This window comes from Urtica dioica, chromosome 4, assembly GCF_054948205.1.
Source record: "Urtica dioica subsp. dioica isolate 48M chromosome 4, U.dioica_male_clone48M_v1_H2, whole genome shotgun sequence".
NCBI classification, from domain to species: domain Eukaryota; kingdom Viridiplantae; phylum Streptophyta; class Magnoliopsida; order Rosales; family Urticaceae; genus Urtica; species Urtica dioica.
Window position 1 is genome coordinate 10,242,024 of NC_142759.1, and position 27,195 is coordinate 10,269,218.

Here is a 27,195-nt window from a genome sequence, read left to right on the forward strand (position 1 = left end):
TTAAGAATAATGCATCACAACCCACAATCCCCCACCTTGGGCGCATCACAATTTTCCTCATTCTTATTTAGAAAAATTCGTATCACTTGCCTCTATGAGATTGTCACGTGCCTCACTTTCTGAGAGTGTTGAAATTTGAGGAAAAACTTGAAAATCTTTTTTTTTTTTTTTGAAATAAGGAAAAGGTTAAGCCAACTTTTCGATAAGCTTTATGGCTAGGTCAATTTGCAGGGGGGGGGAAATTGTAGCATTCTTACTACTGTTTCCTTTTTTTTCTTTAAAAGTCTCAATTTCAATCAGTATTAAAGCGACATTCAAAAGTGCAAAAAAAAGTGAAGTAAATGGAAATCTTGTAGTTGGTGGTTTTCCTTTTAGCGATTTATGCAATTAATTAGTAGAGGCAGGCACGTATGTAATTGAATCTCATGTACTGTCAAAGAGACAAAAATTACCTAAAAGTCTCCGCCTTTAATTTTTACATTAAAGTTGAGCTTTATATTAGTTATGTCAAAACGGAAATTTTAGTCTCCGCCTATAACTAGCACGGGAAATTTGATAAAAAATGGCCATTATTTATTTCGCTTAGACCAAATCAATTAATTAGTCTTAATGCTAACTGCATACCTAGAGGCAATTACATCATAATATACGTTCTTGTGGCCTACAAATCATTTCACGTGTTATGCGTGTGACATTCGCATATTGATAAGTAATGTCGACATACTTCGGCGTAATATTTAAGGGCTAAAATATTGTGTTGGTGTTTTTTTCCTTCCTAACTTTTTTTATATATTATGTAGTAAAATAATTCCTAATAAGCTTTCAATTCTGATGTCCACCTCATTTTTTAGATTTTTGTTTGTATACAAGAAAATATGTGAATTATTCTTTATACAATGCTTTAGTTTATAGAAGCAACGATAAATATTATAAAAATGAAAGACATATATGAATACAGCTGAGTTCACAATTACTAAATTCACCGAATGAGGTTCTTAAGATTAAAAAAAAAATTATAAACCTTTGAGATTAAATATTTAAGATGCTATTTTATAATTAGCGTTAGTTAAAACTTGTAAAAAAAACGTATTGAATTCCTTCCATTTTGTTATTTATTGTTTTGGATTGCGGGTATATACCTTTGAAGAAAGTTAAGTCATAAAAATTGATTGAAAATGTATAACTTGATGATTGACGATATAATCCAAGAGCTAAGATTACGAAAGCGAAAAATGATTAAGAGTGAAAAGAATATTCTCACTTTTTATCTTAGTTATAATGCATAGGCGTTCAAATCCAATAGATCGGTAACAACCATTTGTGTTACAATTATATTCGATTTGAGACAGTGCTAGGACTCGAGAAATTTGCCACCGCGGACAACCTTGGTCAATACATTTGCAATTTGAGACAATTTGGGACATGTGTCTCACTTCTATGTCCTTGTTCATGACCTTCTCTCTTTCACAGAACGAGTCAAGTTCAATATGTTTAATTCTCGTATGAAGAAGATGATCGGCCAACAAATAAAGAACTGTACATAAATTACCACACCATGCAATTGAGATTTTAGAATTGATCGTATCTTAACATGGTTTAAATGGAGGAGGAATCGGGTCTTCGAGCCTTATTCTTTGAACTGAGATGGGCCTAGGCTCGTTGACCTCTTTCGCTTGTCAAGTCTTCGTTAATAATCGGGCATGTCCTTTAATCTCTAGGGGCCAATTATTGACGAAATTGAATCATACACCAATAATTTTCAAGTCAAAATTTCGTGGTAAAATTTTCCTACAATAAATTTGATAGAAAAATGAATTGAACTCTTTTTATTAAAAAAAAAAAAATTTAAGGCATCGTATCAAACCGCATATTATCTAAGTTACCTCGTTTAAAAAAAAAGTTATTATACTATATCGCATCTCATTCTTATTATGAGTATACTTCATTTGATGTGTGCATTTTATTTCATATTCTTACTCGAAGTCTTCATCTTCGCCTAAAAAAATAGTAATTTTCAAATTTTCCAGTGGCAAAAACAGAGTTCAAATTTATGAAGTAGATATCTCAATGATATATTTTTGGATATTAATAAGCTCGTGAGGCATTTTAAAGAATTGTTCATTTTGAGGTAGTTGCATGATTTCTCACGTTACTAAATGTATATTTTTGGACAAATGAAAGTTAGGACTGTAGGCGAATACCAGTAGGCCTTAATTTTCAGATTGGGTTTACAAAGAGCCCATCAATAGAAAATGGTGCTACCGAAATAAGATTAAAGCCTTGGATTTGAAACAATATTAATAAAAATAAAATAGATACGATGTTTAAATAAATATACCCAATCGTCGATCAATTTATAGAAGGAAAAAATGTATGAAAGGAAAATGATTTTTTTTTATGTTGCATCAGACAACAAAATATATACATGAGATGAACTAACTTCGTCTATATCAGCACAAATGTAAAAGAAAAACTGACTATTTCTAAAGAATCTTTTCATTTGTCTGTCCTGGGAAAGATTTCGATCTGTAAATATCCACCCACTCCAAAGTGCCCACAGATACCCTTTAGACCGAAATTCTAACACTATCGCCTAAATCTACCGCTATATGGCAACAGAGTAGAGAGCAAAAACAAAATGCAAACCTGAAAAAATTTATTTCTCATCTCTCAGCCCTATCCTGAAAGTTATAGTTTAGCTGTAGCGCTAAACTATAAAATGTGTTCTTTGATTTAAGATGGACTTGGATTTAGTAGAAGTGTAGAACATCCTGAAGTTTTTAGAGACAAAATTAGCTCTTAATATTTTTCAAGGCACTTGTGAAAATATGTCGGTGGTAATTACGAGATCATTGAAAATTTCAATAATGATGATTTCTTTTTTAACGATATATTAGTTCGTTTTCAAAGACCACGTGACACTTATTTTTTGCTGGGACTATATGCCATATGCAGCATATATTAATATTGCTGATATATATATATATATATATATATATATATATATATACATATCAGTGCATCATATATTATATCACGTTCATACTAAAACTAAAACATAAGAACGTCGTAATTAATTAAATAAATAAGTAAATAAGAGTTCACTAGATATTTAATTTTATAAAAATAATAAAATTGTTATATAGCTAATTTTTTTTAATTATAAATAAATAATCATATTTTTTTATGAATAAGGTCAAATTTATGTAAATATTTAAATTTGCGTAATACATAAATAGTGTATATGTAATGTTTGAATTGTTTACATGATGACAAATGATTATTTATTTATAATTAGGGAGTCACAAATTTTTAGCGGTCATCTACTCAGCAATTCAGGACCCATTTGGCAATTTCAGCTAATTTATAGAAAAGTTGTACCTACCGAGAGATTTGACACTTTGTACTATACAAACCTAGCTATGCCAATAGAAGTGTCGTTGCCAAAAACGACAAAACCTTTTGACTGTGACTTCAATTCAATCCCTTCACGATTACCCTTCAATGTTGGACATGAAAAATGCAAAATGATAATATAGCTATAAAAGTGCAAAGCTTCCTCACTAATAAATTAACTCTTTACGTAAATGATCTTTAATATGCCTCCCTTTCATTCTCTAATCTTGCAAAATTAAGTTATATCGAGTTTGTCAGTTACAATTATTTTAAGAGGATATTCAATATTGCATACACCACCTCCAAAATAAAAGTCGAGGTTGAAAGCTCTTTAAAAAAGTTTAAAAAAGATAATATTGATCCTTAAATCTATGAACAATGACATATTCAAACGTATAAAGTGTTGACAATTATTAAATATCAATCAATCGCAAACGTATAAAGTGTTGACAATTATTAAATATCAATCAATTGAAACCATATAAACTCGTGGTCATTCGAGCACATGAATGACTATATAAAAAAAGTGATTCGACTAAATAGCTTATTTAAAGTTTTAGAATTTTTAAAATAGTCAAAGTTTGTCTAAAATTAGAAGAATAACCAAAATATATAGAAATCAAGTTTTAAAACAAAATTAATCGTGAGATTAATATTTTTTAAAGTGATAAATTGCTTATAATAATTGAAAAAAAAAATTAATCTTTGTGTCAAAAAATATTTGACAACATAACTTTGGTTACTTTGCAGAAAATTTGAAACTTTGATTATTTTGTACAATTTTTCCTATACAAAAATCACTTCTACGTACAACCTTGATGAATAGTCTCAAACGATGGAATTTAACACTAACACTAAAATACACATTCAATAGTTCTCAAGAGTAACATGTTCTGATTTCATATTGGGATGCAATCAATGGGTAACAATTAATATAATTTTTAAGGATAAAACTATTTTGTTATCGTAGGAAAAAATTATGATGACTAAAAGTTTGCACAAATAAGCAACCGAATTCAATAAAATTCACAAAATTAATAACACTCACTGATTAGCCTTGTGTTCAGCATAGAAAGTCATACAAAGTTGAAGTAGACACGAGAAAAAGCAGCCGTGAAAAAAAATATACACGACCACCTTGTTGTTTCATGCAACTGAATAAAAAAGACACACGATGCCCAAACTCCTCAATTTGAGCCATCAACGAAAGATGAGCGTAGGCCAATAGCTAACGGAATTTTCTATTATAAGTTGATCTCGTCATGAAAACATTAGATTGAACGGTTCAAAATCAAAACTAAACATGATACAAGCCAAAAGCTGCATATGCCGTTAGATCATCAACAATGGCTCAGGTGTTGCAACTTATATAAGGGATTGTAATGTAATTCACTTGTAAAATAAGTTCATATTGCATGTATGACAGAGTCAGAGAGCTAGAGAGGTGAGAGAAAAGCACGGTTGAGAGAGGGAAATCGAGTGGATCAATTCTAAGAGAGACTTGTAACCGGTAAAAAAAGAGCTTTGTCTCATTGATAGTGGAAACGACTCAAGGCTGGAAGTAAGTCATTCAAGACCGTACCATAGTGAATTTTTGCGTCTTGTTTGCAATATTGCACTTTATCTTGTTTGATTGTTTGTTAAGATAAAGTTTTTTCATTGTAAGTTAGCTTGTCTTGATAACATATTTGATTCAAGAACGGGATTTTCATAACGGTGTCAGGTAACAGCTCCTTCTACCTCTTCTCATTTGTTTTTTTCATCACATGTTCCTCCAAAGCTAGTCCTGACTAAACAATAGCATTTCAAATGGATTGGAATATCACTCAACACATATTATGTGACAATTTTTTTTTTAGTTTTTTAGGATTCCAGTATATACTTTTCCGTTCCTGATTTTTTTTCTTTCTTTTTAGAATCCAAGACATATTTTAGGATTCACATTTTTTTAGTTCTAGAACTGAAAGATCCTCTCATTTTGGTTTGAATTCTGGCTGGAATGGAATTGTTATTTGCTCTATTTCAATGCCCAAGTTTAGTGTTGAATATACACATCCCAATCTCAGTCATAGGGAGAGAGAGAGACACTCTCTTAACACTTTTGAAAAAAAAAAGCAAAGAGAAATAAAAAGGGGGAAGAAACTCTAATTATTTTTATATATGTGGAGAGAAAGTAAATTATTTGTATGCATGCAGTTATCAATTGTTAAGAGACCTTCAAAAGTCGTAAAATGACATTAATATACACTCAAGGTGGTTGGATTTTATGATCATGAAATGTTTTTCTCTTAAAAATGTCTCATTTTTTTCTTTAACTAAAAAAAGCAATATTGAATACTGATTAAAAAATAAAAAATTGAAATAAAACATAAATGTTTACCGCTAAAACAAATAAGGCAATCGTGTCCAAATCCATTAGAAATCACTAATCTCAAACCCGCCTAACACAAATAAAACTCGATGTCGTTGTCATGGAGTTTCTCAACCTGACTTACGTCCTTCTTTCATTAGTTTTAGTTTTTCTTACTTTATATTCCCTCCTTTTGGCTTTCTTTTGTTCTAAGAAAAAAGAGGAAAAGCAGTAAATCTTAGTCTTCATGGTGATCAGTCCATGTCTATATATATATATATATATATATATATATATATATATACATAACGATAGATATCTAATTAAAACCAAAAAAATATCACAGACTAGACCACTAGAAACATTGGATTTGTAATTTAGTCAACGTTTTAAATTTATTTAAAATTTAGTAATATTTTTTTTTCTTGTGACCTGTTGTTATTAATTAAATAGTATTTTATATGATTATTTTTGGCATTTTTATAAATTAATTTTGGTAACTTAGTAATTTGTTAAAATAGTTTTTTTTCTAAATTGAAATCAATTTTGAAATTAGTTGGATTGGTACGGCGCCCTTAAAACAAATATGAAACAGTAATTGGAACAAACATGTTTTGTTTTGGTGATAATAGTATTTTTTTTTTACATTGTAGTGATAATAATGTTCTTATACAGGCTTCGAATGAAATTTAAATGAACGAAGGTATCCAATGTCCATTGTTTCCAGATGTTGGAATTCCATTGGAAGTGGTGAGATAGGGAATCAATAAGAAAGCATTTAAATAAAAATATACATAAAATATCTAAGTTTAAGAAAATAGAAGAGAGAAATCTTGATGTAGAGATCTAAACAAAAATTAATATTAAACACTATCAGATTCCTTTTCCCTACTTTTATTATATGGAGCAGTTAAAATGTCGCCTCATCATTGGCTTGTTAACTTTATTTATTTTATAAAATTCAATACAATGAATTCCGACCAAATCTCCCTGTAAACCCCTTTAACATTTTTTAAAATTTTCCAGTAAAGTAATAATATAAAAAACCCGAAAGAAACAAATTTATTGGAATGGGCCTACAAAACGTGGCAAGCCCATAGAGACATTATAAAGCTCAACACGACAGAGATGAGAAAGAACCATTGTGGTTGTGATGACTTTTAATTCCCAAACTCACACGACTCCGAAGAGAGCTACTAAAATTAATAGATTTAAGCCACGTGTGTTCTATGTCCAAATAATCTTTAATCATCCAACCATCAGCTATTTGCCACGTCACTCAGAGACTACGTGATGAGTTGCTCAGCTCTGACCTCACAAACGTGGCGAAATAGCATTGGCCAATTTGTGACAGCTGACGAGCCATTCTCTATTCCTGATAATTTATTGGCTTTATTTAAAATACAATTTTTTTTGTTTAACTACATTTAAAAAAAATAAAAATAGTAGTTGACGCGTGTGGCTTAAGCCTAAATTCACAAGGCTAGGACTTGATCCTTTGAAAGCTTAGCTTGCCTTGACCTTGTAGTTTAGATAAAAATATATTTTCAGGGCCTAATTGTCACACACATTATAGCGATGTTTGATGACAAGGTTGGTCCTCATTTAATTGTACAGTCTCTCTTTAATGAAGAACCAACGACTCAAAATATTCACCTCCCAAAGACATGTCTTTTTGTATGGCCAATCACATACGTACATACACAACTCTTATTATTTTATTTATTTTAGGCCTGTAGATATTTCTGAGAGGAATTCTACAGCAATAAACGTTTTTAATGTGAGCGTTTGGACATTCATCCTCTCATATTTAATTTATATAATATATATTTTGTCTACGAAATCTGTATCTTATGTATATAATATATATATATAAATATTTGTATTTTAGGTGATAGAAAATAATAAGCGAAAATGTGGGGATGCAATTACATTGTTGATCCGGACAAAAGGGAATAAGAGATATCAATTCATCCACGTGTACATCCTTTCTTATAGTTGACACATGTTTCAGCTTTTCGTTGTCTTAACCTACGGTAAAATGATTATAATTACTTTAAAACATGAGTAAACAATAGCACATGGTTTAATTTTAAGCATTGAATTTGAGAACAAGTTAAGTTAAAATTAAAAAGACCAGTATGCATAAAAATATACTCTCCGGAAAAATAGGAAGCAAGAAAAACGCGAAGAAAAAAAAATCTTCTAATACCAGTATTATATATATACACACACAAACCAAACCAGGTCTTATATACATATAATTAAAGAAAGATACGAAGTAATAACGTGATTCACGTCGCCGACACTATCAATATAAAATAAGTAAATGATTAAATTAAGTCGTCGACGACGACTATAGTGGCAAAAAAATATTTAACAAACATATCTCTCGCGCAAATAAAATCAATGGGATCTCAAAAACTAAATAAATTATGTATTATAAAATAAAAAAAGGTAGGACCTAGCTAGCCAAGATTTGCCATCCAGCTTGAGCTTTATAGTCACACATATCTTTAACGTTGTAAATGACAACAAACAGATAATTACCACAGCAACAATCATTATTCACCTCACCAGCCGCAAAACTAATAAAGTAAAATAAAAATTAAATTAAATCCAAATCCCAAAAATTAAACATCGCATTTCGGGGACCAATATATAAACCCACACGCACACTCACAAACATGGTTTTTTCAAGCAACCACACACAGACAGACACAAAACTGATCAAGCTGATCATGACGATGATGATGATCCACCATTAAACAAAATTCCCTTCCCGTACGGAATAGAATCGAGATGTTTGACGGCGGGGAATATTCGTATGCGTACAGTCCCACGTCGGACGAGGTGTTCTGCAAAAAGAGCAAGAAAGGGAAAGGGAAAGACAGCAAGAGGCGGTTCAGCGATGAGCAGATAAAGTGCTTGGAGACGATGTTCGAGTCGGAGGCTCGGCTCGAGCCGAGAAAGAAGCTGAAGCTGGCTTCCGAGCTGGGGCTCCAGCCGAGACAGGTGGCGATCTGGTTCCAGAACAAGCGCGCTCGCTGGAAGTCCAAGCAGCTCGAGCGAGACTACTCTCTCCTCCTCTCAAACTACAACGCTCTCGCTTCTCGCTTCGAAGCCCTCAACAAAGACAACCAAGCCCTTCTTCTTCAGGTACGTACAGCCACTATACACATATACACATCTATATACACACAGTCAGAATTAATGAATGACCTAGTATGTCGTGCGGTTGAATCAACGCAGTTGCAGAAGCTGGACGGTGCGATGAAGCGCGAAGAAGACGATCGGTCGGAGGAGAAGTCCGGCGAGAAGAGAGCCGCGGAGAGTTTCGGCGTGGACGACGACGCAGGGGTTGTGATCGCCGCCGAGCCGGCGGACAGTTCGCTGACGTCACCCGATGATTACTGGGACGGACTGGATTCGAAAGCGCTGTTCAACGACTCGTCCAACGGCTATGAGCAGTGGTGGGATTTCTGGTCTTAATAATATTATCAGGAAAAAAAAAAAAAGAAGTCGTCGGTCCACTTGTACTTTGTGGTCACTCGCAAAAGTTGCTCCTTCGTGAAGAGTATAGAGTTACGTAGCTTTAGGATTATGTCATTTAGGAAAGCATTCCGAGGAGCTCTTTGTTTATTTGTTAGAAGTTAGAACTGTGTGTATATTATTATATATACGTATATTACACATATATGCTTCCTTCTGAGAAATAACAAAAGCGAGAGAGAAAGATTTTCAAGTTGCTTTTTATAAAGATCATCATCACTCTAGAGATGGCTAGTTTCTTTTCCATTTGGTTGGTTTTAAATTTGATTTATATTCCAGAATCATACGTAGAATCCTCGCAGCAAGGAATTCACAACAAAAATAAAAACCATTATATTTTATTGTTCTGTGCAAAAGACTCTCGGTCAGTCAGTCAACTTAAAAACTCATCAAATTTTTAAGGGATAAGCTTTAGAGTGTTATTTGGAAAAGCTGACACGTAGATTATGATGTATTAGTCTGTGGGACAATCCAACGGTTAGAAGTGCTTATCATAGAGATGAACATGAACGTCTGAAAGCAACCCCAATTTCTTATACTAAAAACAAAACTATGGAAACTGTTACTAATCTTTATGCCCTCAAAACGACACAGCACTGATGTGATTTTAAAAATTAAAGATATATATTTCTCTCTCACTTGTATTTAGTAGCAATAATGGAATTGAAAAGTAGACCTTAGGGAAAGAAAATAAAAAACACCCGGGCACATGAGGCTTTTACAGCCACTAAGCTAGATTGCGTAATTATCTTTGTGCTCATCGAAAAATTTCATAAAATGGACTTAATAATTAATAAAATGATAAGATTAAATTCACCAATTAATAAAAAAAATATCTAAAAATAAATTTTTGTCTAAAAAAAATAGACAAAATACTTTTACGAAGAATGTAGTCGGTAGAACAACAATTGATCACAAGAACCTCGTTTTACGAAGGAATGATCAACTTTCTATTTTTTTAGTCACAACGTGATATAAGAGAAATCAATTAAACGAGTAATCTATATAGGAGTTTCGAAAACAACAAAGGGCTTGGGAACAAAAAATTGAACGTCATCATTATGCTGGTTTTTTTATCTTATATTTTTATTTTTATTTTTTTAAAAAAAAAGGGTTAATGGTTATGCTGGTTTCTCATTCACTACTTATTTTCACACATTCTTTTTGCTAGCAAAAAAAATTAAGAAAATAGATTTGGTACATCCCATAATTTTATATTTTCATTTTCTCTAATCCCATAGTTTTATATTTTCATAATTTTATATTAGGATAAATTTCACTTTTGCCCCCTAAACTTGTTGACGAACCACAAACCTTATCCCAACTTACATTTTGTTACAACCGGTCACCATATAATTTTGAAACCCTTTCACGTCATGTCCTTCCGTCAAGTTGTGGTCGATTCTGTTACCATTTAGACCACGTGTGTCGCACGTGTGCCCATTTCAGAGGGCATTATCGTAAATGCTTCAGAGAATTGAAATCCTGTAAAAATGGGTAAGAGAAACGAAAACCCTAAATTGAAATTCTGATACTCATTCAAACTGAGCGATGACGAAGAAGAAAACACCTCCGGCAAAGAGAACACCGAAAACGCCAACGCCACCTAAGAAGAAAACACCTCCGAAGAATAAAACACCTCAGAAGAAAACCCCTGCGAAGAGACGTGAGAAAAAAACTCCAACGAAGAAGAAATGTCCGTCGACGGAACCTGAACAGAATGTTGGAGACGGAATAAGAAGAACAACTCCAAACTATGGTGAGTAAGAGTATATATAGAAAAGTGTTAAAGCTTGTCTCTTTATTCTCGGGACCACATTGCACGTCTATCTTTTATTTTGATTTCTTGCTCGAATCAAGATAGTGATGATGTAGGATATATTTTAGATGATGTCACTTTGTTGCAAAGGATTGGGGAAATACTTAAGACAAGTTTTGAAGTTGAAGTATGGTGTGGTCACCCGAGAATGCCTAGTCCTCTGTATCTTAAGGGGGTAGATGAGCCTTGTGTTGCTGAGACTGGTCAGACTAGTGAGCCTTGTTTTGCTGAGAATGGTCCAACTAGTGAGCATTTAGTGGTTGAGAGTGGTCCAACTAGTGAGCCTATAGTTGCTGAGACTGGTTATGTTAGTGAGCCTCGTGTTGCTGAGGCTGGTACAGAACATGGAGACCATGATGACCTTTGTTTTGCTCAGACTGAAAAAAGGGAGAGAACCAGGGGTTAGAGAGGATGATGAGGATGATGCTCTGCCTGATGTTGAGGTTGATACTGAAGAGGTTGTTGCTGAGGTTGCTACTGAGGCTCCTAATGGTAATCAAGAGTCTGATAGAGATGATGAAGATGAGTTGGAAGAAGAAAGCGGTTATGAGGGTAGTGCAGATGAGGTGGAAGTGGATGGGGATGGTGTAGACGCAAGTTTACGTGGGGGAAAAGGTAAGCAAGTGGTAAGTGATAATGAGTTAGAGGAAGATGAAGGAAGTGATTATGATGATGAAGATAACATGAGGATACATCAAAACTCTTCAAGCGAGAGTGGAACAGAATTAGAAGATGAATTTACTCCAAGCTCATCAAGAAAATGCAAGAAAAGGAAGAATGTGTTGCCTGACTTTCCGGCATTCAGAGTGGACACCGATATGGGTCAAGATTGTTTCAAGTTAGGATTAGTATTCCCAAACGCTAAGGTTTTTAAAGATGCTGTTAGGGAGTATGCAATTCGTGCTGGCAAATAGATATACTTTAAGAAAAATGACCCAGAAAGAGTCAGGGCTTGCTGTAGAGACCCTAACTGCAATTGAGTTTGCTATGCATCAGTCATAGGCCACACTGACTCGTTCTTGATAAAGACATATAGGTCAGAGCATACTTGCCCGAGGACTAACAACAACAAGTACATGTATCTTTCTATATTAAGAAAAGCTATGGGTAGTACTAAGTATGTGTTTATTTATGCTTTTATTTATGTGTTTATTTATGCTTTTATTTATGTGTTTATATATGTATTATGAAGGTTTGCAACTTCAAGGTGGTTGTCAAAGCATTATAGGAATCAGTTCCAAGATAATGAGAATTGGTCGTGTGGGAGCTTCATGAACAAGGTGCAGCAAGACTTCATCCTGAATTGCTCAAAGATGAAAGCCTATCATGCCAGGAAGTATGCACAAGATTACCTAGAGGGGACATACAAACAACAATATGCATTGCTTTGGGACTGTGGAGCTGAAATCAAAATATCAAATCCGGGATCCACAGTAATGTTTGACACAACCTTCGTAGATGGAAAGCCAGTTTTCAACAGGATGTACATATGCTACAAAGGGTGCATGGATGGTTTCAACGAGGGATGTCGGCCTGTGATAGGCCTAGATGGTTGTCACATCAAAGGCCATCAAACCGGTCAATTGCTCACTGCAATTGGGATCGATGCTAACAATAGCATGTTCCCAATTGCTTTTGCAGTTGTGGAATCTGAGTGCAGGGATAGTTGGACATGGTTTTTGCAGTTTCTACGGGAGGATGTGAAGATCCACAACGGTCTACACTGGACATTCATAACAGACAAACAGAAGGGACTTACAGAAGCATTAAATGGCATGTGGGTAGAAGGTGCGATACCAGTTGAGCATCGACATTGTGCTAGACATTTGAGGAGTAATTTTACCAAGGTAAGTATAATCCCAACTTTTAATTATTAGTAGCTACTCAATTCCTAACAATTTACTATATTGTCATCAATGCATAAGGTATTCAAGGGGCAATTCCTAAAAACAAAAGTCATGTTTGCTGCCATGGCTTACTCAATGGAGAAATATTTGGCTGAGATGGAAGACATCAAGAATGAAGATGTGAAGGCTTGGGAATGGCTGATTGACAAGAAGCCTCGTCATTGGGCACGAGCATGCTTCAGAACGACTCCTAAGTGTGACATTGTCTTGAACAATCTTTGCGAATGCTTCAACGGGACTAGGGCTTTATTGATGGCTAGACAAAAGCCAATACTCTCAATGCTTGAGAGAATCAGGATGTATTTACTACTGAGATTCACTAAGCAACGGGTAGCAGCAGATAAGTGGCATGGAGACATAGGTCCCCGGATTTCGAAGATCCTAGAGAAAAACAAGTTGCTCAGTGCACAAAACATGACCCATTATTGTGGCAATGAGCAATGGCAAGTCCAAAATATGTATGGCAGCATGTACGCGGTGGACCTCGGACACGGGACCTGTTCATGCAAAAGATGGGACTTATCAGGTATTGTTCCTTATGCAACTTTTTTCCTCATGCAAAAGAGCGAGCTTGAGCGAGCTGCGAGTTGATCACGTAGGCCTAAGCAAAGAAAAGAAAAGAGAAGGCTGTGGACACGTGATCAACTCGCAGCTCACTCAACTCGCAGCTCGCTCAAGCTCGCTCAACTCGCAGCTCGCTCAAGCTCGCTCAACTCGCTCAAGCTCATTCAACTCGCAGCTCGCTCAAGCTCGCTCAACTCGCAGCTCGCTCAAGCCCGCTCAACTCGCTCAAGCTCGCTCAACTCGCTCAATAGTTTTCATTGACGTCATTGGTTTTCATTTGTTATGCAAGGATACCTTGTGGACACGTGATCAGTTGTATTTGGAGTAATAATGAAGACCCTGAGAAGTACGTCGCTGACTGTTACAAAAAAGAAACGTACATGAAGGCATACCGACACCAAATCCATCCACTGAACCCCATTGAACAATGGCCAAAAACTGGGACGACACCAATGGAAATGCCTCCTAACAGATCAAAGCCAGGGAGGCCTAGAAAACTGAGAAGGGTCGAGCCAGATGAAGTTTTGCCCCGTCGAGGAGCTACAACATTGAGAAGATATATCCTCATCAAGTGCTCAGCTTGTGGAGAATATGGCCATAACATGAAGACCTGTTTTAGAAGAAAACAACAGAATTTGGTTAGTGATCTTAACTCAATAATTATGCCAAGAGCTGAAATGAGAAGTAATCCTTTTTTTTTGTTCTGCAGAGAGAATCAAAGAAGAAAGCTAGAGATGGAAGCCAACGCTCTCAGCGACCACGTGGCCAATCTGGAAGTCAACCACCTAGCCAACATTCACACGCAGGTCCCAGCGTAGGTTCAAGTCAAGCTGCAACTCAAGGGCCAAGTCAAAGTGCGAGTCAAGCTGCAACTCAAATTGCAAGTCAATGTCAACCTCAACACCTTAGAGTGAGCGATTACAAACAAGGCTTCGTGAATTTCTAAGTTATTAGTTACACACCCAATATTTCTAATACATCTGGACTTGTTCTATTTATAGCGCAGTCCGAGATTCAAGACTGTTGATGATCCAAACAGGCTACAGACTCTTCGGCCAAGAAAATTATTCAGAAAGAATTAAAACATGTTGCCAGGACTTTTTGAATATGTTTATGTTGTTTATTATGTGACCAAACATTATTTCCTAGGTCATTTTCTACGCGTGTATTTGCATCTTTTGGTTTAACAACAGAATTGAAGCATGTTGCCCACATTTTGGAATCTGTTTATGTTGTTTATTATGTGACCAAACAGTAGTATTTTGAATGTCAATAACAGAAATTGATTGACAACAGAATTTAAATACATTTTGGTACACTGCAAAATACATTTCATTACAACAGAATTTAATTACATGACTGCAAAATACATTCACATAAACCAAATGGATCCACTGTCATTCAGCCTGATGTCATTCACTGCATTACTTATAGGGATATCCTACTTATAAATTACTATAAAACAGAGAAAAATTACAATCACAGATAGCAGAAACTTCAAAAATTTTCCTTCACGTTGAATCTGTTGACCAAGGTTCTTCAATTCATCGAGAATGGCATCACGACCATTCTGCTCATCGTCGTCATGAGTTCCATAATTGTAGCCGCCTTCATTAATCTTTCTCAGCAAGCCTGGAATAATTTCAACTGACCTACTACACATTTCAGGGTCGATCCATTGTAAAAATCCACAACCTGTATCTTTGTTTTTCTGCAAAATGTCAAACTTGATTGAGTCCAACAAAATTTATTTTCAGTTCAATAAAACACCTCAACATCTAGCCCTCGGAAATACCAAACTACGACGAAAAACCAACAATTTTATTCCCACTGAAATAAAAAACCTTAAAATCTAACCTTCGGGAATATTTAAAAACCTTCTACCAAAAACCCAACACATTCTCAGTTAAATAGAAAATCAAAGGAAATTGATACGTACCTTATATTGGGGACAACCAAAAAACCTTCTACCCGGATTTAACGATGTCCACGATGTCTTCTTAGAGCAAACCAAGCCACAACTGCATCTCGGTGTTCCACGATTCTTGGTATGGGCTTCGTCGTTTCCGCCTGAAACTCGACGATTCTAAGAACTACTCGAGCTGTAAGTTTCCATGGCGTTTTGGTGAACTGGATTCGCGATTTGTTTGGTGAAACTGACGAGCCCAAACTGATTTAGGGATGAATCGAACCCTAAATCACAATTTTGGGTTTTGGGTTTTGGGTTTTTGAATGGTCTAACAATTGACGATATCAAAGGGCAATTCAATAATTGCTCTGAAATGGACACACGTGCGACACACGTGGTCTAAATGGTAACAGAATCGACCACAACTTGACGGAATGACATGACGTGAAAGGGTTTCAAAATTATATGGTGACCGGTTGTAACAAAATGTAAGTTAGGTTAAGGTTTGTGGTTCGTCAACAAGTTTAGGGGGCAAAAGTGAAATTTATCCTTTATATTAAGAAAAGATATAACTAGCTTTTTGCACAGATATAGATTGTACAACAATAAACAACGTATCCTCGTCATCAAAGTTCAAACTACAGGACAAACAAATTTGAACCAATAAAGTAAAAGCAAGAAGTAAATTAGTACAACTTATTGGTAACAAAGGTGAGGTAACTAGCTTGGTCTAACGGTAATCTCACACTCACTTCGACGGAGAGGTCATGGGTTCAAACCCGCATGGGATGCAGAAATGCATGCCCCCTAGGATTTATTCTAATAAGTATGTAATCTTGGCCATAGTGCCACCTACTATGTAATCTTGGCCGATAGTGTCACATGCGCTTTGCACTGCTAATATATCATGTAATCCTGACCGATAGTGTCCCAACTCAAAAAAAAAAAAAAAAAAACTTATTGGTAACAAAGGTGATAAACACCTTAAAGTGTACTCAAGAGTAAAAAAATAATTCACTAATAAATAAAAAAAAATATATGATGCAGACTTGCATGATCTCTAAAATTCTCCTTTGAATGGCAGACTTTCTTAGTTTCGAGTGAAACGTGAAATCTCTTGATCAGGTGTGAGACCTCCTCATTATCAGGATGTCTTTCTCCCAAAGATTCTTCACACAAAGCACCAATAATAATCCTATGCCAATACAAAGCGCACATAGATTGTTCTTCCTTTAGATCTCATTGACGAAAACAACAAGAATTATCATTGAGAGAAAAATAAAATTCGGCGAGAATGACTTACAAGAATTAATTCATCAACAATAATCCTAGCGAATCGTTCAAATAGAAAATATATCCTCAAATCACATAAGATCATAAAATCTAATCCGATGAAATCAACAACAAAACCCATCACTAACATGTAGTAGACTAAATAGCTCTATATCGAAAAAGATTCGTTTTGAGACAGAGCATGCATACCCTTCAGAAGGAACGACAATGCGTAGGAGTATGAATATGTATACCTATTCTGATACTCATTAACTCGTTTTCTTAAGCAGATCGGGTAATAGATACCCGCTAAGTAAAAGGTGTAAAAATATGGACATATTACATGTTAACCCATTTTACAAAAAAAAAAAAAAAAATGGTCACTCAAAACAGTAAATACTAATTAAAAACTAAGAATTTCAAGTGATAATACAATTTAAAGTGAGAATACTAAAGCTAATTGAAATGAAATTTATAATGATGCAAGATAACTATAAATTTTTAGCCCCCTAAATTAGGAGTCTCGCTCCATCTCTGCCCGTTTACATATTGACGAGCATTACATGTTAACACGTTTCAAACAGGTGTTACTAGACCCACTTAAATCGGGCAATGAGCAGATAAACGGATTTAGGGTAATAACTAATAACATCATCTAGCAAATTATAATGAAATTTTGAAGGTAGTAAACGCTTGTAAACCCCGTTGACTAGAAAGAAAACGACAGTCATTTTAGTCTCCAAGCTCTCACTGATTGACGCAACGCAAATACAGCTCTCCTTCTCTATCTATCTCTGTCGTGCCTCAACTGGTTTGGTACAGAAGCGAGAGAGACTAATGAACGACCTCTCCAATGGAGTTGTGACAGAGAAACACGGTCGTCGCGGTCTCGAGCCCATACCGTCTCGCGCCATCTTCGTTCTCGTTCCTCTCTTCTTGGTCGGCCTCTCGGTCTCAATCTTCATCCTCGTCGCCGTCAGAAACGCCTCTTTCTTCGTCGCTTTCGCGTTGCTCTCTTCTCTCGTCGTCTCTTTCATTCTCTGGAACACTCGAAGCTTCGCAACCAAAGCCTCGCTCTTCCGCTTCGTGTCCTCTCTTCCCGACACCGATCTTACTCAAGCCAAACACGGTCAGCTCGTCAAGATCACCGGGGTTTGTTGTTTCCCTCGCTCTTTTTTCCTTCAACTATTTTACCTCTTTACGCGATGTCGGTGATTTTATTATTATCGGTAAATTAGCGACGTCTATGTGATTGTCTAGAAATGCGATGTAGTGCATTTTGGCTGTTTATGGAATGGGTCGATGAGAAAAAATCCGAGGAAAATAAAATGAAAAATGCTCAAATCTTTGTTGGATTGGGAAAGGTCAACCAGTCCGGATTTTGTATCAACAAATTTGATTTGAAGTTTGGACGTTTCTATGTTCAGCTTCTTGTGTTTGTTGGTAATGTAATTCTGATGCTTGTGAATTTGGGTCCTTGTGAGTGGTCATTATTAGCAACCATAAATTAGTGGTAAAGGGAAGAAAAAATTCAAAATAGAAAGCTGATTTAGTAGGTTTTGGTTAAAGAATTAAGATAGTGTGAGGCATTGATGTTGGTAATAGAATCTTGTGATTAGAGTGTATGAGGTGCTAATTTTGTTATGGTTATAGTATGCTTCATGTGGGACCGTGTCTCTGGAGTCCTCGTACGAGAGAGCTAACCGATGTATCTACACATCGACACTTCTGTATGAGCACGCTGGCTCGGATTTGAAGCCATGGTCTTGCTTTCAGTGGAGCCTCGCCTACTGCGAGGTCTGTGTTGCTTCTCTGTCTCTCAACTATGAGTTTTTTTTTTTCCTTCGCCAATCACTTTTGTCTTTGCAACTTCGGTGCAGAGACTCTGCACGGACTTCTACATAAGCGATGAGAAGTCGGGTCTCGGAGCCATAGTGAAAGCCGGCCATGGCTGCACAGTCGTACCATTGGTCCCCGAGAACGAGCTCGTCAACACTTCGGAACAAGCCACCGCTCTCTCTCCCTCTCTCCGCAAGTGGCTCAGAGAGAGAAACATCTCGGATCGATCCCGACCCTTGCGTCTACACGAAGGGTTAAGGCTCGAGAACTTTTCCTTTCTCTGTTGAACCCTTTGTTCCGTGTACATGACGTATATTGTATATCTATGTACTGTGTTTGTGTTTGATTCTTGGCAGGTATGTACGGGAAGGAAGCGCGGTGAGCGTGGTGGGAATGGTGAGCAGAGATGACGGGACTACGGCGATCGTTCAACCGCCGGAGGTTTTTTCCACCGGATGTTTGTGGAAAAGGCTTCTTCTCCCGGTTGACGTCGACGGGCTCGTGATTTGCGTTTCACAGACGACTGGCAATTCCGAATCATGTACAACAAACACCTTGATGACTGATTAAGACTAAGACTCTCAACAACTCACAACTTACAAGCCTTTTATGTCAATGTAAAAAGTTTTTGTCATGCTGCAAAAATTGAAGTTTTAATCAAATTGAACTTGATCCCAGCTTAAATAAGTGTGTTGAATTCGGATACCCAGAATGATTCAATTTATTTGTTTAATTTATTGTCTATGGTGTAAATGGACCTGGACTTGACCCATTATGAGCCTAGGTGGGCTGGCCGAAGTATAATATTTTGGTCAATTGTTCCTAAATGTTGGCCTAACTGAAATTAACACGGCAAAATTCTAAAAGTAACTATTTTTTTCAATGTTTGTTTACAAAAATAACACTATAAAAATAGTAATTTTCTTTTCAAGTAGTAAATCGTTATTTTCCTTACGATGAAACTGTAACGAGTAACCAGAGCTAAATGAACCCGAAAAGAAAACATTGAACGAACTGTTCCAACTTTATAGCGAGAAAAATGATTATTTATAGTTTGAAAAGAGCTATTTTCGCGATAAAATTTTTAAATACGTTTATTTTTACGATTAGAAAAACACCGCCTTAAGTAATTTTCACAAATATTTAACATATAATAATATAAGGGTTTCAATCTACAGTGTACACAAGCCCCCAATAAAAGTTGGCTAGGATAGCCTGGTTTCTCAGACTGCTTTCAGGAGTTTAATGTCTAGTTTCTTAGTTGATAAAGCTGGTGTTTTGAATGTTGTTGGTTACCTGGAGAAATTTCGCCCATCATATTTATAAATTATATGCAGTTGTTTTATAAGGGCTTGTATTTTATTTTTACTATTTTTGCTTATGTGGTGTAAACCAGGCCTAGCGGTAATAACTGCTAGTCCCGTCCCGGCCCGAGCCCGGACTCCCGTTGTTTGGCCAAACGGGAGTCCCGTTAGCGGGTCCCGTCTAACGGGAGTCGGACCCCGTTAGGCGGAAAAAAAATATGTTTAAAAATAATACAAATAATTATATAGAAGGATGTAATTGAAAGGATTTTAAACTAAGTGGGTAGAAAAAAAAAAGAATAAATAAGAATGTAAATTTAAAAATGGGCCTCCTAAAAACCCTCACCGACCCCTAAAAAGGTGCGACGGCGAGGAAAAATAGCACTCATTTCCTCGTTAATTATTTGAAAATTTATCCCGGACAAGGGCCTGGATATCCCTTAGTTATACAAGTTAGTCTAACCATTTATGTTTACATTTGCGAAATCAACTTCAAAATCGTCAAGAATATCGAAGCACATGAATGTTTCTTGTGCTCGATTTTTATGTTAAATCCAATCCTTACCACACGTCAATGCTTCGACCATCTCCGGTTTCAAGCTACATCTTTTATCGTCGATGATGCGGCCCGCGCTACTAAAAGCCGCCTCAGATGACACGGTTGAAACAAGGATGGTGAGGATGTCTTGTGCCATAGATGACAAGACCGGGAACCTCCTCGCATTCTGTCTCCACCAAACCAATAGGTCGATGGCTTCGTCATCCGGTTTGACCCACTCGTTCCGATCGTACTCTTGGATCTCCGGATGAGACCGTGCGTCGACTGGACTCGACCTCGTTTGACTTGTCACAGCTTCTTGTTGTTGAGGCAATGAGCTGTAAGCGGGCGCGTTGACGAAGACATTCGTGTATTGGTGTCTTCTTGGATACTGCGTCTGTGATTGAGATGCTTGTGCACGATATTGCGGTAGGAGTTTCGCCTCGTATATCCTAAAAAGATCATAAAAAGCTTGCAAGATCAAGTGCAACGTAATCTTGGTCCTCGAAATGGTTTCTAATATACTTAAGAAATTTTTTTAAATCACCAATTTTACATCGGCAGTCTAGAATGGCTCCAGCCTCCCAATATTTTAGAAACTTGGCTCTCATTGCTTGAATACAGTTTTCGAAAATTGTTTCGTTTTTATATTTATTAAAATGCACAGCAATTGCGGTCATAGTATGTAGACCGAGAAAAGAAATAAGAGTGTAAACAGCAGAGAGATAACAAGTTTCTTTAAAAAAAAATATCGAGAAAAGAAACAAATGATTCAGTCATCCTAATATCATATTCGGTGGTAACGTCATCGCCATGTTCATTGTTAATGTAAGAAATAATAACATTGACATAATGCTCGGATAAAAAGTTGGTCAACATGAGAAAGGTAGAACTCTACCTAATTTTGTTATCTAGGTGAAAGGTGCGCTCTTGGAGACCGTTGTGTCTAAAGCGTCTCTTAAGCTCGTCTACTCTAGAGGTTGAACTATTTATCCAACTAATGTAATTCCTAATCTTGTTGATCGAAGGGTCATAACTAGCGGCTCCAGCTTGAACTATGAGGTTTATGATATGGGTAGCACATCGTTAATGTAAAAAGGTATCGTCACAATGAAGTTTCTCATTTAACTCTCTAATCATGGCGTTGTTTGATAGGTGCGTTTATTACGCGTAAAACTCCTATTTCCCAGACTAAAAACTAACGAGTCCTCAAGTGTTTTTGATAGTTTTTGTATGTTTGTGAGTGATTTTCAGGTTTAAAAGGTCAATTGGGTCTTGAGGAGGTTATTATCGCATCATGTGACGATTCCGAAGAATTTCAAGGAGATTCATACACATTTGGACAACTTGGAGCGAAACAAGGAACGACGTCCTCTTCGGCAGGATTTTGGGATTTTTAAATGATGATTCTGGATGATCCACTTCCAGAATTGGATAGAGCTCCCTCTTAGCTTTCCAACGCATGTTTATTTGCAGAAATCGGACATCGGAGCTAGGAGTTACGACCGTTTAAAAAACGGTGTGCAGCGAACCGGAAAGCGCGCGGCGCGCGGACGAAAATTTCGCCGTTTTTGCCTCCAGAGTCGTACGCGCGAACCGCGCGAAGCTGAAAAAATGATCTGCGCGCCGCGCGGTCCCGAAATCAGCTTTTTCCAATGTTGCGTTTCTGAGCGGATTTTGGCCATTGGATCAAAATGAAAGGTCCAGATGGCTCCGAAAATGACCCCATTCATCCTTAAAAACACAAATACAATCATACTAAGGCATGATAGGGTTTGGGGATCTCATCTCATCTCATGTGAGAGAGAGCTTTTCTTTGTTCTTCATTTTTTCCTTAGAGTTTCTCTTGGTTTTGCTTTGGAGAAGAAGGAGATCGGAGTGCCATCTCACCGGAATTCGTCCAGCCACCACCACCATAGTTTTATCCTCTTCCTCTATCTCTTGAACTCCATTTATTTATGAAGATTATTTTGGTTTCATTGTTCTTGATTTATGTTTGCTTTGTTCTTTGTATCACCATGAACTAAGCCTCCATAGGGCTATGGTGTAGCGAGTTCTTGACGGTTATGGATTCCTAAATAGATTGATTTTATTGTTGTTGCTCTTGTCATGTTGCTTAGTTCAATTCCATGTTTAATGCCTTATATGAGATTAGCTACCTTATGCATGTTTTATGTTCAATTCTAATGCTTGAGAAAGATTAGATTGTTGTGCTTTTGTTTTGTATTACTAAAATACATTCCTAGGCTAGAGATAGCTAGGCTGTTTTAGACTCTTGTGTGTACTCTTGTTGTGAATACTTGCCGTGCTTTTTAGGAGTTGAGATCGAGAGATAAAACTCCGGCATTGAGTTTAGGTTGCTAGATGCTCGAGAGAGATTTAGTGATACGATTAGCGTGAGTACGAGTAGTAATATATGAACAACAATAATCGTGCGTAATTTCCGTGAATCCGAACCGTAGATTGAACTCGTGAAACCATAGTCCTCCGTCTTCATAATTGTAAAACCGTTCTTTAGTTTTGTTGTTTATTTTATTTACTTGCTAGATAATTTTGTGACAAACCTTCTATCATTATTTTTGGGTTCTCATTCAAACTTGTGAATCTTGAATCTTCAATTTAGCTAGTCCTCGTGGGATCGACTCGTTCTTACGATTTATTACTATTGCGACCACGTGCACTTGCGTGTGCGAGAAAATTCGCAACAAGTTTTTGGCGCCGTTGCCGGGGATTAGTTTTAAATTGGGATTCATTTCATAAGTTTTTATTTGAACTTTTTTTTTTGTCTAACGTGTGTTCGTTCTCTTATTTCATGGGCCATTCCGAAAACCAACGATGAATTACAATTGGCCGACGTACCGAACGCCGGAGAATGAGCACCACTACACGGAGCCATGTGATGATCAACCGTGCAACACGTGGGGAGCGCCACAATATCATCAACAATACTACGCCCCACCGCCACAATAATATGAGCTCCAAGACCAATCCTCGGAGTACCACTACATGGAGGAGTGGGATAGTCAACACAATTACTCATATAACTACCCTCACTACTCCCCTCCTCCTCAAGATGACAACTCCAAACTCAGAGCGTTGTTGCAAGCCGGGATTGATTGGATGTCCGCGCTCTCAAATAGGCAAGAGGATTTCATTGCAAGCCAATAGGCCTTCATTGCTCAACAAGAGGAAGCCATATCAAGCTTCGTGGAGAAAAAAAGCCTCATGGTTGCCTTCGAGGAAGACGAGGAGGACGAGATGGACGCGCTAGGTGAAGACGAAGAGAGCGAGGCAGATCCTTCACCGACAAACCCACCGCCCACTTCACCACCGCCAATCCCCTCTCCCACAAATGAGAAATGCCCACAACGTCTCCTTGACGTTGTGACTTCATCACCGGCACTTGAGAAGCATGGTCTCCCCGTCCTTCATGCTATAAGCTTCAAGCTCCCTCAAGGAGATCTTCCTTGGAATCTGCAAATTCCTTGGCGCTTGTCAATTTCGGTGGCAAGAAAACGCGGAGAAACTACCACAAATGAGAGCCAACCCATGTGCCTCATTCCGCCAAGCATGAACAAATCCGTGGCGATCTCCATCGACCTCATTCGTCCACCTCCACCACCTCCTGGGAGACAAAGGAAGACACCGTCGTGGAGGAAAAAGAGGAGCTCGTCACCGCTTCCATGGAGAAAGAAAAAGCATGATCCGATGCCTCCACAACCGCCGAGTTATCCACGCTCGGAGAACCATAATGCTATCACGCTTATTCCTACATGGGTCAATCAATGGACGAGGCCTCCCGAGCGAAATTGGAAGATGAGGAAAAAGAAGATCCTCCATGTTAAGTAAAAAGGTCGCGAGTAGGGGCGATCACCACCCCCGCAAGGTAAGTCCTTTCTCCTCGTTTTTCAAGTCTATATTGAGGACAATGTAGCATCCTAAGTTTGGGGGGAATTTTTTTCTTGACTTGCGGGAACTTTTGGTTGTTTGCTTTTAGATTTGTTTTGTGTGTTAGGTAGAACTAAGTGCTTGCTTGCTTTGATTGATTCATATGTGTTTGCCAAGGATGTTGATAATCTTAAGCCTTAGAGTTTGGAATCCAACCCATGAACTACCTTTTGTGAAAGAAGCTTGTTGAGTTTGTGTTGCCATACTAGACCCAAATAATGCATGTCTCGAAGCTTAAGAAACTTTGAGGAGTAGTCTAGCCGATCGTTTGAAAGAGAACACCGAACACACTAGAACCCTCTTCGATCTCTAATCGAAGCGAAATTAAGTGCACATTGATCTAGCGAGGATGATTTAGGCATTAGGTATAGCCTGTCAAGCCAAAAAAAGCCAACCCATAATTGTTTATCTTTTAGAACCCACTCACAAAAGGCCAAACACTATCCATTCTCGATACTTAGTCAGAAAAAGCCGAGCCGATGATTTGAAAATCCCACAAAGAACCTCATTAACTTTAGCGACTCTTGAGTGACATGAGTGAATTTTTTCTATTTTATGACATGTTCTACGACTAGTCTCTACGTGTTGTATTGTCCACTAGACACACCACGCCGGTGATTATTTATATTGTTATGCACCGAAAAAAAAAATCTGAAAAAAAAATAGAAGAAAAAAAAATTTAAAAAAAAAATTAAAAAAAAGTGTTTATTTATATATTTTTATTTTGGCGTGGTGTTCTATGTTTTTGTTTTAGAGACTTGTCGCTTGTTGTTGTTGACTCGAAGTTTGGGGGCAAAGCACGGGAAATAAAAACACTAAGTAAAACGTTCTCGTTGGCCGAAATTTGATGCCAAAAACGTAGGGATGGGTGAGTGAGTGAACTTCATGTGAGGGTTGTATTTTTGGGTGAGATTTGAGTCGCTAAAGTTGATGTTTGAGCCACTAAAATTTTCTTTCCATACCTTTGACCTTACCTTGAACATTACAAGCCTTTTAAGACTTCATTGACGAGCTAGATATGATGTGTGCACATTAGTGGAGATCAATGGAGAAGAGGGGGCATATGGGTGTGTCAAATTGAAACAAATTCCTATTCATTTTCGATTTTTATGTTCTCTCGATGGAGGTTGGAAAGGCTACGAGACTTGGTGCCCGAAAGCTCACGAGACGGGTAAGCATTGCAAACGGTCTAAGGTAACATGAGCTCATATGATTTCTATCTCATTTGGTAGTTGGTTTGAACATAAAAATTGTGGGTTTCCGGGTTTATGTAAGTCTATAGATTTTAATTGAGGCAAACACGAGTTGGTTGAGTATTGCAAGTGCTAAGTTTTACCCGTTTTGTTTAGATAACTTCTTTTGTGTGCTTTTGTTCTTTTTGTTACTTGAGGACAAGTAACGGTTTAAGTTTGGGGGGATTTGATAGGTGCGTTTATTACGCGTAAAACTCCTATTTCCCAGACTAAAAACTAACGAGTCCTCAAATGTTTTTGATAGTTTTTGTATGTTTGTGAGTGATTTTCAGGTTTAAAAGGTCAATTGGGTCTTGAGGAGGTTATTATCGCATCATGTGACGATTCCGAAGAATTTCAAGGAGATTCATACACATTTGGACAACTTGGAGCGAAACAAGGAACGACGTCCTCTTCGGCAGGATTTTGGGATTTTTAAATGATGATTCTGGATGATCCACTTCCAGAATTGGATAGAGCTCCCTCTTAGCTTTCCAACGCATGTTTATTTGCAGAAATCGGACATCGGAGCTAGGAGTTACGACCGTTTAAAAAACGGTGTGCAGCGAACCGGAAAGCGCGCGGCGCGCGGACGAAAATTTCGCCGTTTTTGCCTCCAGAGTCGTACGCGCGAACCGCGCGAAGCTGAAAAAATTATCTGCGCGCCGCGCGGTCCCGAAATCAGCTTTTTCCAATGTTGCGTTTCTAAGCGGATTTTGGCCATTGGATCAAAATGAAAGGTCCAGATGGCTCCGAAAATGACCCCATTCATCCTTAAAAACACAAATACAATCATACTAAGGCATGGTAGGGTTTGGGGATCTCATCTCATCTCATGTGAGAGAGAGCTTTTCTTTGTTCTTCATTTTTTCCTTAGAGTTTCTCTTTGTTTTGCTTTGGAGAAGAAGGAGATCGGAGTGCCATCTCACCGGAATTCGTCCAGCCACCACCACCATAGTTTTATCCTCTTCCTCTATCTCTTGAACTCCATTTATTTATGAAGATTATTTTGGTTTCATTGTTCTTGATTTATGTTTGCTTTGTTCTTTGTATCACCATGAACTAAGCCTCCATAGGGCTATGGTGTAGCGAGTTCTTGACGGTTATGGATTCCTAAATAGATTGATTTTATTGTTGTTGCTCTTGTCATGTTGCTTAGTTCAATTCCATGTTTAATGCCTTATATGAGATTAGCTACCTTATGCATGTTTTATGTTCAATTCTAATGCTTGAGAAAGATTAGATTGTTGTGCTTTTGTTTTGTATTACTAAAATACATTCCTAGGCTAGAGATAGCTAGGCTGTTTTAGACTCTTGTGTGTACTCTTGTTGTGAATACTTGCCGTGCTTTTTAGGAGTTGAGATCGAGAGATAAAACTCCGGCATTGAGTTTAGGTTGCTAGATGCTCGAGAGAGATTTAGTGATACGATTAGCGTGAGTACGAGTAGTAATATATGAACAACAATAATCGTGCGTAATTTCCGTGAATCCGAACCGTAGATTGAACTCGTGAAACCATAGTCCTCCGTCTTCATAATTGTAAAACCGTTCTTTAGTTTTGTTG

At 37.2% G+C, this 27,195-nt stretch overlaps 3 protein-coding genes across 3 annotated transcripts; all 3 read left to right on the top strand.

The window, feature by feature from the left end:
• Nucleotides 1–8,419: 8,419 nt before the first annotated feature.
• Nucleotides 8,420–9,542, top strand: LOC149400278 (homeobox-leucine zipper protein ATHB-7-like). Its single transcript, XM_089613438.1, has 2 exons — nt 8,420–8,905; nt 8,999–9,542. The coding sequence occupies exons 1-2, from the start codon at nt 8,549–8,551 to the stop codon at nt 9,236–9,238; spliced, it is 597 nt and encodes a 198-aa protein (XP_089469564.1). The 5' UTR covers nt 8,420–8,548; the 3' UTR covers nt 9,239–9,542.
• Nucleotides 9,543–12,047: 2,505 nt separating this feature from the next.
• LOC149400279 (uncharacterized) lies at nt 12,048–13,615 on the top strand. The gene is made up of 3 exons (XM_089610405.1): nt 12,048–12,112; nt 12,310–12,964; nt 13,043–13,615. The coding sequence occupies exons 1-3, from the start codon at nt 12,048–12,050 to the stop codon at nt 13,613–13,615; spliced, it is 1,293 nt and encodes a 430-aa protein (XP_089466531.1).
• A 3,832-nt stretch (nt 13,616–17,447) lies between these two features.
• On the top strand, nt 17,448–19,345 carry LOC149400280 (protein SHOU4-like). The gene is made up of 4 exons (XM_089611150.1): nt 17,448–17,921; nt 18,423–18,566; nt 18,650–18,861; nt 18,965–19,345. Exons 1-4 carry the CDS (start codon nt 17,607–17,609, stop codon nt 19,176–19,178), a joined length of 885 nt encoding a protein of 294 aa, XP_089467276.1. The 5' UTR covers nt 17,448–17,606; the 3' UTR covers nt 19,179–19,345.
• The last annotated feature ends 7,850 nt before the right edge of the window (nt 19,346–27,195 follow it).